This window comes from Macrobrachium rosenbergii, chromosome 56, assembly GCF_040412425.1.
Source record: "Macrobrachium rosenbergii isolate ZJJX-2024 chromosome 56, ASM4041242v1, whole genome shotgun sequence".
In the NCBI taxonomy this organism is placed as follows: domain Eukaryota; kingdom Metazoa; phylum Arthropoda; class Malacostraca; order Decapoda; family Palaemonidae; genus Macrobrachium; species Macrobrachium rosenbergii.
Window position 1 is genome coordinate 22,984,746 of NC_089796.1, and position 13,849 is coordinate 22,998,594.

At 40.8% G+C, this 13,849-nt stretch overlaps 1 protein-coding gene across 5 annotated transcripts in view; it reads right to left on the minus strand.

Annotated features, from left to right (window-relative positions):
- The window catches only part of Fbxl4 (F box and leucine-rich-repeat gene 4), a 45,427-nt gene that overhangs the window by 24,853 nt on the left and 6,725 nt on the right, over positions 1-13,849 (minus strand). For 4 of the 5 annotated variants that reach the window (XM_067101287.1, XM_067101290.1, XM_067101285.1 and 1 more), the window contains exons 2-3: positions 3,410-3,675; positions 2,760-2,854 (exon numbers count right to left, since the gene is read on the minus strand). In XM_067101287.1, the coding sequence (XP_066957388.1) occupies positions 2,760-2,854; positions 3,410-3,438 (124 nt within the window). In that variant the 5' untranslated portion in view covers positions 3,439-3,675. Of the gene's footprint in view, positions 1-2,759; positions 2,855-3,409; positions 3,699-13,849 lie in introns of all 5 variants that reach the window. The other variant, XM_067101289.1, reaches the window with a different exon arrangement.

Here is a 13,849-nt window from a genome sequence, read left to right on the forward strand (position 1 = left end):
AAATAGAGTAATTTGATACACAAAACTCAACCTCAAAGGGCTTCAATCATACTTTATTTTCTTATGGAGAAATTTATTCACACTTCTTGCCCAAAGGATGTTGTTCCTAAAACTTCAAGACCATAAAGATGTCTCAATAGATTACAGTTTCTTAAAACAAAATTCAGTTAAGAAAATGATGAAAATTCTGTCAAAATTAAGACAGACTTGTCTACTAAGGACAAAGTAAACCCTTCAAATATGAATGTACTGCATAAAAACCTAAATCTTGTATACCTCACACTTTGTAGGAAATAACACATTCATAAAAAACACCTATATTTCTGTACCGCTTTCCAAGAAATAACATTAACAGAGTACACTAACTTCCTGGAAACAAGAGGAATATGACATCAAGAATACACTTCTTTGGCTTCCCTTCCACCAATGCCCATTATCTACTTACAAGGGATTAGGTTATTTTTACTCACTAAGGCCAGCAATCTGATTTTGATGAACGTGAGAACTATGAGGCAAAAGTATATAATATCCTCTCATGCTGCTAAAACTTATTACACACCAAAAAGATCATTTATTATATCAGGTCAACATGATAAAATGTAAATAAAATCACAAGCATATACGAGTAAATGTGAAAATGAGTACAACTACTGAAAACACGGTGCACTGTAACACTTACATATGCACTTGATCCCATTTGGAGGGTTTCAAACACAACACAGTGTCCCTTGCATGGTTCACTGGCCTTCTGCCTGATACACTCAAAACTAAACCCTTTGGAATAGCCCTAGAGCCTATGAATGAGACTCAGTGGTCTAGTCAAACTAATATACAGTACAAATACTTAAAGATTTATTTTTTAAATACTTACTTCCACACCAGCAGTAGTTCAACAGATTGAAACAAAAAAACCAAAACACTTGGTTTCCTATGAGTATCCATCTTCTATCCATCTACTTCCCCCAACCCCCACCAGGGGACCGATAGGTACAAACACTCGTAGCCAGTCAGTTTACCTCCGTCCACTTTGAATGTGGGGAGGTAGGGAGGGCAATTTATATAATGGAAATGTATTTAAAAAATAAATCTTGAATCAAGTATCTATATTTTTGAAATGAACCTTATCTCTCCATTATACAGCTGATTCCCACGATTCCCACATTTGGAAAAAATGGCGGGCAAATTAGAAATCAACCAACCATTTAAAGGCTACTTAGTAACAAAATATTTTGTACAAAGCAAGTGTTTGTTTTACCCAGTGAATTCAATTCATAGGCTATTACTGCCACTTTAGGAGGATTGTCACCGAGGTACAAGATCCTCACCATGAAGATAGCTGAGGTCTCTTTGGAAGGTGCCTCCTCTTCAACAGAAGGAGGGGTAGGGTTTCTGCGCCAAAACCCTGCAAAGCCAATGATGGATAACTAACAAGTACATATGTACAATAAGGTACCTGTATACAGTACTGTACTTCTAAAACTCAAGGCAGTACTGTACCTCCAAGCTTCCCAAAAACTACAACCAGGTTTAAAAAGCAGTGGACCAAAAAAAGCTACCTACTGATTCTAGACATAATATCCCCTGCACAAACCAGGGGAGTTAACACTCTGCAATAATCATATTTAATCTCCGCACCATGAAAATAAACCAGAGCAAATGCATGATTACCATGGCACTTAGCAACTTCAATATCTTATCCAAGGATAAGTTCTCTCCATATTTTAAAAGTTGTAGCCATTGCTCATGTGTCCAGTGGCTTACCTTAATGGATAGAAATTAGCATGAAAGACCTTAACCAAAGACCTAATGAAAAGGACATTACATTCCTACTCTCTGGAAGCTCCAGTTTCCAAATCACTAAGCACAGAACCTTCACATCAGGCTTAATCCTTTTAGTGCAATTCCAACAATCCTTACAGACAGTACTGGACCCCCAATGGAACAGTTGTAGGTAAGGGCCAAGACAAACTGTACAGTACTTAGCCCAAAATAAGGCCCCCTTTCCCAGGTTGAGACAAACTTAACCTACTGTGTTTTAAGGCCAAGTGATCATGACCCCATATTCATGTACTAAGTCTGTATAAAATTTCAGAAAGGTAAAAGGGGGACTTCCACGTTGCTATGTTTAAAATTGCATGAACATCCAACCTGACTTTAAGGCAACCCTGACTAGGCACAGGGCAAGGGGAAGTTGTCTGTGTCTTAGCCACAAATCCTGGTAGATAAGCCACACTGACACCTAATCTGTCTTGGCATGAGACCTGGCAACACACACACATTTTCACTTTTGCAGTTGCTTTTCACATTATTAAGTACTTGAATGAGACTATTGCATTTCATTTCTAGGTTCTCACAGGCCTGCTCAGATTTGTTATTGCTTGAAAGGTGAATTTTGGTGCAAGTAAAGTTAAAGCAGCTGGGTAACTATGTGAAGAGAAACAAAAGAGACCTGATGAATGGCACAAAGCAATGCAACTGGGGGCTGAAGTGACATCATAAAACTCTTTAGCCTATCTATGGCGTGCCTTGAAAAGAAGACTGTAAGAGGTATTCCCCTACAGGATGATTTTAACATGATCTGAAGATACCACATGTAGGGCATTTGTCTTTTAGCTAGAAAGCATTACAGCTGTACTACAGTGCCTCAAATTAATGAACTGAAATCTTTCATCATGTCCAAAACCATAATACCTATGCCTAAACACACACAAACCAGTCGACAAACTATAGTATACAGAAATAGTACACAGGACACTAACCGATAAAATCACAGCTAGGAGGTAGGGGAGGGAAGTTGTAACCATCTATGGATAATATTGTGCACAACATTTTGTCCACCATCGTCAGAATTTCACTTGAAAGTCAAAGAAAAAGTTTACATACCTTGAACTTTCCAGTTACATTTACCAATGACTATTTGCTACACAACTACAGAAATAAAAACTGAAAACAGTAGGTATTCCAAAAAAATGTTTAAAAATAAAATATAGTACATATTAAATAACCGGCTTCTAATTAAAGCAATTTACATTTAACAAAAAAATTCTACAAATAGTGACCATGTAATCCATATTGAAGACGCAAGGAGTACTTCCAGTCACTTACGATACATAACTTTTAGTTAAATTCACATGAATTTATGGGCAAGTCTTCTACATTCTTTGGTGGAAACTTTCAAGATTTAGCTTACAAATTTAACAATATGGAAAGAATGACTTTCCTTGGAAACTAGACACTACTCATGAAAAAAATAAGATTAAATGTCCTGTGCTCAAAAAGTTCACATGGCTGACAATGTTTTTTGCATTTATAGAATATGTAGCAGGTTATAATTAAGTTTGTGTGTTATAGCTCATCATTGCAGAAATATCTGTAAAGGTATTACAGATTACATAACTACAGTACTCACCATGCAGTAGGCCGATGAAAAGTCCCCATACTGAGGATACAATGTAGGCTTGCCAACTACATTATTAGCAACATATGATATGGAGCCATCACTCCCATACTGAGAGCTGAAGTCCTCAACTTCTTTAGCAAACTGATCCACAACACACTGCATTTTTATTATCTATTATTCAAGATTAATTTGTCAATACACCAGAGTTGAGGTGAAGTATGTAGATGAAGTTCAACCCATTCAATTATATGACTCATGGAGAAGAAACAGAACCTCTGAAAATAGTAACTCTGAATTACTGGATACTCTTCATCCTTTTTCTTGATAAAGGATTCAAATCAGAAGGCACAGTAAAGATGACATCAAATTCATTATCAGAATAAAATGCAAGAACAGAAAAATAGTCGTTATAAAACGTGTAATGCTCAAGTATAAAACCAGTTTGAAAATTTGAGCACAGTCACGAATAACTCTAATACATGTCTTCTCTCCAGTGTGGAAAATATTTTTCCACTTTATGCAGTCAAATTTCTGGCATGCAAAAATGAAAATATCAGAGTATAGGGAAAATGGAATTAATGTAAAATTTCTTTAGAATATAAACAAAAAACTATATACTAATGAACTTTTGGTAGGTGGATGATTATCCAGAACATAATATTTAGCATCTGTAGTGTCGGGATTGGGTCATGTAAGTTCATGATCAAATTCCCTGTAGATCAGATGAGTGACCAATTTGAAGATTTGATATTACATTGTGGAGTTCTTTTCTGGAATGAAGATCACCACAGTCCAACAGCCGGTTAAAATATCACCACAGTCCAACAGGTGGTTTACCATTTTAATTTATTTAGTTCATTATCAAACAATTCCTGCAATTTACTAACAATAAAAGTTTTAAGACGTGAGAACAAATCGGTGACAGAAGCAGGTATATTATATCAATTTATATCAATTACAGTACAGCATTGGCCACCTTTGCAGCATCCTCATTTCCTGTAATACCTACTTGAGCCATGACCCAGCATAGTTCAACATTTATACATTCTTCATATAATTTTAGAACAAAAAACTTGAGTTTGTTTGAAGGGCTTTTAAAGCACTTCTAAAGTCACTGAAAATTTTGATTGCTGATCATACTGCTGATAAATTCTGGCAAGAAAACAGATGCATTACTGGGTAATGAAAACTGGTAACTTTCACTGGAAGATATTGCAGCAAATTCTACACGAGGAAGATTTGGATCTATTTACAGTACTGTATACAGATTGCAAATGTGGCTCTGCATATTATATATTCTACTATAAGGTATTTTGTATATGATATTCAGGGGTACTACAAAATACTGTACCGTATTTGGACAGACGACAGAACAAGCGTGTTGGAGGAACTGTTATGTTTACGAGACTCAAAAATTCTGTTAGTAATAACTATGATGGCATTGTTAAGTATGTGTTGGGCATTTAAAAATCACAAATTTTGAAAGTAATTTGTATTTTTTCCTAACTGTACAAACCTGAGGTCCTTCACAATAGGAATTTACTTCAGCACAGCTGGAACACAGCTGTTTCAACTTTAAACAAGGTGATGAAGTACGAGTTAAACTACAGACTACAGGTGGGGGTCCCTCCCACCCAGTCGGTATATACTGTACTGTACTCACTTTGTCTTTTGGCCCAGGAAGCAGAATGAGGGGTGGCTGAGGTGGCATATATTGTAAAGGACCTCAGGTTTGTAGTTTGTATAGTTAGGAAAAATACAAATTACTTTTAAAATTTGTGATATGTTCCTACACGATATACAAACCCTCAGTCCTTTACAACAAGAAGACTTACTTCTTGGAGGGAGGTAAGCTTCTGAACTGACTGGGACTCCTTCCTAGTCATATAAGAGCAATGGAAGGAGACCAGCCTCTGATGAATTGAACAGAACTGTGAATGACTGTGTGTTCAATTGTCAGACTTCTGGACCTTTCAAATTAATGTGTGTGTGTAGCAACATTGCTTTGAAAAAGGCTTTGATGAACCCAGAGCGACATAGACAATAAAACTAAGATGACCAATGGGTTTGTTTTATCGTCAGCCACTCTCTCTCCCCTTGCTAGAGATAGGGGAGGACTTGCATCTATTAATCTCACTAAGATTATAAACAGGGTGCTCAGTTACTTAGGCTCACCTGCATGACCCACCCGACCAGCAAGTGACGGATGGCAACTTAACTCTCTCTGCTAGCAAGGAGAGAGAAAGAAAGAAGGGAGGGAGCCAGTCCCCCACACATTTGCTCTTTCCCACCTAACACCTTAGGCGAGATGCAAAGTGTCCGCAATGGGATCTGAGCAAGCTACACAACTTGTTGAGCAGCCACCACAGGGCTCAAGAAAAAGAAGTCCCAAGACCCGTGGGCATCATCCTGAAGGTAGAAAGATATGAGAGTGGCCAGCCTACGCCAATTTCTGTCTTACTACCTGAAAAACCAACAGGTTCTTCCGGAGTGCGAAAGATGAACCAATGTCCCTATCCTTGTGAGGTCCTTGGAATGAACTCCTAGCCACATGTTGGCTGTCGAGAACACTCGTTCGATAGCTTCACGAGGCTGGAAAGAAACTTGTTTGAACCCTTCTTTCTTAGTCAAAAAAGTACTAAAGAAGAGTCACCAACACTCAGGCTTGAGATGTCGAGTCCTCTTGAAGATAGTACCGAGGCACTCTAACTGTAAACAGTAGTACCTTGTACGAATGCTACTAACCAGTCCAAAATGGGACTGAAAGTGACTCTAAAGTCTTGCTATGAGTTTCAGGACAAACTTACCAGGTGAGCTTGCCTAAAGGCTTGCATCACCTGCCTGGGACCCTGGCACCATTCCTATGCAAGAACATGCCGGGGGTGAGGCCCCACTTAAGCGTTGGACCCTCATTCTCTCTTGTAGGGCACAGGTCCGTAGACCAGGGACCTTACTGGTGCCACGGGAGTCCGTGGAACCCTGTGCAGTTGTGGAAGAACCCCACCTGCCTGGGGAAAAGATCCCAAGGCCGAAAATGATGACACGAGGGTCCTGTTGGAGCCCCCGTGTACCTCTGGCAACACAGGTATCCGGAAGAACAGTGTACCTCTGGTGACACATGTATCCAAAGAATCCAAAATTCCCACGTCCGTAGACAGGGAGTAGCAACTGAGAGATCCCTTGCCTCTTCAGAAGCTTGAAAATTGTTCCATGGGCTGGGAGATGTTTCTACCGACGACCATGAAAGTGGAACAACAGAACAGTACACTGAAGCTTTTGTTGCCTATTATCGTTGGGAGGCTCCAAAGACTGGGAAATCTTTGTAATGTCTGGGGAAGAGGGCCAAATCCCTGTCACCTGACATCGGTGATGAGTTTGACTGCTGTTACGTTCTGAATCCCCAGGATGTACCTGGCTAACAGCTCTGCTGAGTGTGCAGCCGCCCACTCATATACTTGCATCAACCCATAGAGTTGGAGGGAAACCTGTCCCCCGCCCCCCTTTTTTGTTGACAGAAGTTACTCTTGCAGTGAAGGGAGGTACTGACACTCATCCGCACCACAGGAAAGTTTACCAAGATCCTGAAACTCTGGAAGAGCTAAGAAAGCTGTCCTGAATTTCAAAAATTGATGTAGAGTCCTCCCTCAGTCAATGTACCTATGAACAGGGGCATGGTGGGAGGTGGAGTGTGCAGAGAGCTCCAACAAAGTCCCTGTCGTCTAGTCACCAGATAGTTCCCAATTCCTTTCCTTCCCAAAGGAATGGAAAGGAATAGGGAGTCCCTTATTGGAGACAAGAATCCTTAATTTATTTCCTTCCCAAAGGAATGAAAAGGAATAAGGAGTCCATTATTGGAGACAAAAATTCCTGAAATATCCACTGAAGGGAACAAAGAGAAGGCCGTTCCCGAAGGCCTGGTTCCCCAAAGGCGACAAGTGAACGGGGACAACTTGTTACTCTTGGGCCGTCTATTTCTTAGTAACAGGAATAACTGAACTTTTCTCTGAACATGCAGATATGGGACTGAGACCGAAATATCAGCATGACAGGACACTAAGTGTTCTGCTCAAGTGTGAAGTTGAGCTTCTCAAACTTGAACTAGACTGCCCAGTCCCGCCAAGTAGAGAAGTCGTCACCTATTCCCAAAACAAGACTGATATGTATTCGGAAATACAAATTATGATTAGAGGGTAATCAGCCAGGTAACCCCGAACTGAGGATACTGATGTCTTAAGCTATGTCTGCACCTATGTCTGCACCTACAAAGTGCCCCAGTCTTTACGAGGCCAAAGCCTCCTTGATAGAAGACTGAGCAGGGTACCTCCTTGTTACATCTCTGAGTGCTCAAACCCTCGAGACGGGAGCACTTGGTCGGGAACCTGGCCAACTACCTGAAGTAGTACAGGTAGGAGGTGAAGAAGCATCTGAATGCTTTGACACCTTCTCTCAAACTGTGACTGAACCAGACTGGGGAGCAGACTCTCCAGTACTGGTTTGGGAACTCAAGGTTTGGCAAAACCCGAGCACCCAGAGAGACTCAAAGCTCCCAAATCATGTCCAGGACAATCCATGGGAGCCTGAGTATCCAAAGAACTCTGGGAAGAGGCAGGCACAACACCAGCCTCGGAAGAAGACTTCTCAGAACTGGTTCCAAGAGCGCAGAACTTAAGAGACCCACGCACTCAAGCTCCCAAATCACAATACCTCGATGAGGTATATGACACAGTCCCCAAATCCAGCGACTCGGGTGAGCTAATGAGAGATCCCTCTGTCTTTTTTGGGCAAGCACTCAAAGAAGGTGAAGAGGCGGCAGCAGACGAAGAACTAAGACGATGATTCAACTTCTTTTTCCTATATATCACTAAGATGGTGGTGAGCAGTTGATCTCCCCTACAGGCCTACAGGTTTGCCATCCAATGCCAGGTGGGAAAAGGCCTTACCTCCAGCAAGTGAGGCTGATCACACGAACATGATCAGGGGCTGCAAAGCCGAGTGCCTGAGTACCATCTCACATGAACCTGCGTTATCCTCTCAATGTGCTCCAGTCTTCTTTGAGGCCGAGACCTCCTGGCAAGAAGGAGACTGAACAGGGAACCTCCTTTCTGCATCTCCAAGTGCTTGGACCCTCGAGTCCGAACACCAGGTTGGGAACCTGACTGAGCACTCGAAGCAGTACTGGCAGGAAGTGTCGAAACACCTGCATGTTTCGGCACTTTACCTCGCTCTGTGCCTGAACCAGAGCGGGAAGTGGACTCGCTAGTGTTGGTTTGGGTGCTCGAGATTCCGCAGAATCCTGAACACTCGGCGTGACTCGACTCTGCCGAGCACCTGACGCTCCTGAATCTCATACTGAATGATCAACGGGAGTGGTCTCCTCTCGAGTGTCCAAAAAAACTCAGGAAGAGACAGGCACAGAACCAGTCTTGAAAGTGGACTTCTTCAAACTGGTTCTTAGTGCGCTGGGCTTTGGGAGGCCACGCACTCAAGGCTCCCAAGACCCAAGACCCCAGTGGGGTATGCGAATCAGTTTCAAGACCAAGGGCTCAGGAAAGCCAACAAGAGATCCCAATGCTTCCCTTGGAGGGAAATAGGGCCTTAGAAGTCCTGTGGCGGGTCTTCTTAGGGGAAGGAGAGGCAGCCTTCTTCTTCGGTCGGCGAGCCTCAGAAGGAGAAGGGGGGGGAGGCAGCAGACGACAAAGTCGAAGACACCTTACAAACCCTCTTCATCGATTTCTTCTTATCTTCTTCAGGATGGCAGCCAGTTTATCCCATCCAGAAGGGAGTGGCAAGAACCACAGGAGCAGCTGGGGTAGCAGGAGCAGCAGCAGCAACCCAGGAGGCAAGAACAGGAGGAGCAGCTGAGGCAGCAGGAGTGGCAAGAACAGGAGCAGCAGCTGAGGTAGCAGGAGCAGCCAGGGTGGCAGGAACAGCAGTGGCAGCTCGAGCAACAGGAGCAGCAGGAACAGCTGGAACGGCAGTAGCAGCTACTCGAGTGTCCGAGGAAACTCGAGCAGAAGGATATACCAGTCTGTGGAGGTAACCCTATGATACTAGTAAGGGTAACTCGGGGTTTCAAGAAAACCCGAGTACCCAGGGATACAAGTCCCAGGCCAATCACGCAAACGCGATTGCGGGCTGGCCGGAGCCAAGCGCTCAGGTATCAGCCCAAACAAACCTGAGCACTCAGCTTGGGCAAGTGGGGCCGATCACGCAAACGCAATTGCAGGCTGGCCGGAGCCAAGCTCTCGAGACTCGTATACCTGGAGCTCCAGAGTCACAAGTGAATCGATCATCGGTTGCTCCCTCTACTTGAGTGTCTGAAGAAACTCAAGCAGAAGGGTATACCAGGCGTGGAGGTAACTCCCCAAATCTGGTAAAGATAACTCGAGGCTTCGAAGAAACCCGAGTACCCAGGGTGACACGATTCTATCTACTAAGAAAATTGCGCACTCAAGCTTCCAAGGCACGTACAGGACAACCGTTGGTTGCTCCCTCTACCCAAGTGTCCAAAGAAACACGGGCAGAGGTATATACTAGTCCAGGAAACCCGTGAACCTGGTGCTCCCATGTTGCAGGGTTTTGGGGAGACCCAAAATGCCGTTCCCGAGTCTGAAGACGTGGGAGAGCACCAAGAAAGGCGGCGAAGATGATGATGATGAATCGATTCCCTCTTTGACTTCTACAAAACCACTGCTGTCCTGGGACCCTTACATCATCTCCATGCGGGAACGTGAAGGAGGGATGAGCTCTCTCTCTCTCTCTCTCTCTCTCTCTCTCTCTCTCTCTCTCTCTCTCTCTCTCTCTCTCTCTCTCTCTCTCTCTCTCTCTCTCTCTCCAAGTCGAGCCAAAGGTTCGGTGAGAACCCACGCAACAGCTGCTTCATGCCCGTTGCATCAGAAAAAGAGCAATCGGCAAAATACAGGGCAAACTGCAAGTATTGCCAGCAAGAGAACCCTTACTCCCAGGACTGAACTCTACAACATCTGAAAATACTAAACATTACAAATGTCAAAGAAATTTTCAGCAAAACAAACTTTCCTTCGTATTGCGAAGAAATGAAATTCTCCCTGAAAGAATAAAATTCTCACCGAGAGAACGTACGTCAAGAGCCAAACACGTAAGTGAGGTGAAAAAACTAGTTTAAGCCCATTGCCTAGCAACGTTAAAACCAGTATGACAAATCATCGGCTAATAAAAGTCATAGGGTTTACAAATGTCAGTATGAATCACTGTATTAGAATACAGAAAGTTGTATTTGCATATATTATAGCATGCTATGATCATATATTATCAATATCAAGAAAACGAAGAAAATGTAAACAAAGTCAAACAGCAGGTAGAGAGGAGAAGAAACACATAACCTTCCCCGCTGGCTGCTCAAAGCAAAGCGAGTATATACTGACTGGGTGGGAGGGACTCCCACCCGTAGTCGGTAGTTAACTACATACTTCATCACCTTGTTTACAGTTAAAACGGCCGTGTTCCAGCTGTGCTGAAGTAAATTCCTATTATAAAGGACCGAGGGTTTGTATATCACGTAGGAAAGAAAGGTGTAAGCTATTCAATAAATATGCTTCTTGATATCTTAAACTGCAATTAAAATATATTACCAAATTTTTAAAAGAAAATAAAATGTATACATAATTAAAATATTATAATCTACTCCACAAATATAATACTTAATATTTTCAGAGCAGAAATTTTCCAAGAGTTTTTGATGCACTGAGAAGCATCATGGCAGAACTCTTAGACTGGATGGATACTGTACTGCTAAATTTGAGCTTTGATAGCTTCTTTTCCTTCTTTAAGCAACAGATGAACATCCAAATACAGGTAATGAGATGGTGAGATGGTGACCTGGAGACCTTGTAACACCTTCGACTGGGTTGTTGTTTTTGGCAAGTCAAGAAGAGCCTCTAAAGATAAATTCTACATCTGATCCATGTTCCTTGAGGAGGGAAGTAATGCTATTGTACAGCAACTCAAATTTATCTACTGTATTAAATTTTTGACAAAAATAAATGCTGTAGCTGGCAACATTTGAGTTAAAGTCAAATCTGCATCTGATTTGATTAAACTCTGCAATCCATTCCTTTGAACTGAACTATAAACTCTTTGGGTAAATGAAAAAACAGCCCTAACATTTTGCAATTGGGAATTCTTTCGCTTTACCTTTTCAAAAGACAGTTATCAAAGAAAACAGTGCACATGAATGTTCCAAATTTTTATGTTGTAAATGGCGTTTGTTTCTCCTCGGGTTAATATGGTAGTGATAAAAGGTCAAGCGGTAGTGATGCTTTTTCTTTTGCACTATGCAAGGTATACAGTTAGTGAAACAACATGGGAACAGTTTTGAAAGTACCGATAACATACAGTTACCTGCCTTGTGAGATATAAGAAAATTACATTTTTATAATAAAATAAAGTTTTACATATACTTACCAAGTAATTACATAGCTGTAAAGTGAACTAATAGCATGTAATTACTTGGTAAGTTACTTATATAAAAAGTACAACTAATAGCAAAATTATCATGTGCTTTACCCTTGATCCAGAATCATACAGTAGAAAAGGTTCCCCTTTAATAGAATTTGGTAAATTCATCTGGAAGGATTAATTCACTACTATTCTTTGTAAAGCTGGGACCACATCGTTTTTGTGCCTAACATAGTCTACCTTCTACAAAACAAGTGATGTCAAACCCAGGTATAAACAAAAATTCCACAGTCATATGAAATGTGTATTGTCTTTTTAGATTTTACATCATTGAAAGTTTAAGCAAATCAGCCTCACTGAAATCATCTAGGGCATTATTTGATGCATGTTTCTAAGTTTTAATATCTTCGGCCTCTGCAGCATCTAATGTATGATTAGGTTTATTAAATGAACTAAATTTCTTCATTCACTATGGTTACATGGGCATGATACTTGGGTTTCATCAAATTTACTGCACTTCCAACAGATTTTTGTCCAATCTCTCCATTTTTATATTAGTGTAACAATCATTAACTTTCTGTGTAATTCTGAATCAATTTATTGAAGAACCACAAGGTTTTTCCTTTATCTGCAATTTTAACAAAATTCATTTAAAGACAATGAGCTCTCTCTCTCTCTGTTTAATTTGTTGGTCTGCATTTTGATAAACAGTTGCAAGTCAATGATTTGTAAGGCACTGTGGTGCATTTGTCTTTTCATAAATAATATCTGCAGAAGAATCCAGAACTTAAAAAGTATAGTAGGTCAGTTATATCTGTACATCACTGTCATAGTTGAATTGCATTTTTAAACATTGTTTTAGAAGACCTTTACTTGCAGACAAATCCTGTAGATCAACTGCTGTAAATGGTATTCTAGAATCCATCACTTTGCATCATTTGACTCAATAATCATTGTTTTTTCTTTTTATACTAAAGCAAACTATTTGCCAATTTCAACATACACAAAATTATTCTGCATAAGCTCTGGCCTTGTTTTCCACATTTTAAGAAAAGTTCCTGACAACTAAGTTACGGCTTTTGCATTTTACTGTACTCATTTATGTTGAAGATACTCCTCAGAGAACTTGCTCGACAGAGCAGGATTCAAGTGCAAGAGCAACACAACCAATTCCTAAACAAGAGCTCATATAGTAATGTCAGCTAAATCTCACAGAGAGGAATAGGTGAAAAACAAGCATATTACATTTTAAAATAACTAAAACATCTGCATGATTTGCTAGTGCTCCCTTTACATTAGCTCTATCTGCAATTTTCTATCGATCTGCAATGAACTTTCCTCAAAGCTATGGCTATCTTGATCTTCTACTCTTAACACTAACCAAAGTGGTCATGATTGTGACCATCATAATAGAAAGATACTGTCAGATTACCACTAGCCATAAAGCAAACTAACCACATCAGGGGAGTCTAGGATTAATTTTATGCAGTATTTACCTATGTTACTGTACGTAACACACTTCATCTACCTTTTTAATCTAATGTCATCTACAGCATAGGCTATGTCAGATTATAGGCCATGAATATACTGTAGGTTCGATGTTCTCGAAAGTATTCCTATTACATCAGAAGCCACAAGCTCTTTTTATAATTGATCTTTACTAGACTATTATCATTACAGAGTAAAACTTTCCTTATATGTAAAACCAACAAGGTAACAATATAGCCTACTTACTTAGTAAAATGTGTCTTACTACAGATGTTAATTCAGTCCAAATTAACTGACACTGGGTTTACCCAAGTTATCAGCAAGTTTACATTAGGTCCTGATTGCTACACCACCCACATACTTCTATATTACAGTACAGTTACTACCAGACAATGCATTCTACCCAAATACGCCTATTTATTTGTCTACCACCTCCGCAGCCTTGTAACTTTAAAACTTCCTCAATAGGCTAAGCAGTTTCCAAAACCATGACGAAGGCTGTCACTGTACTCAAGTGATTAAATA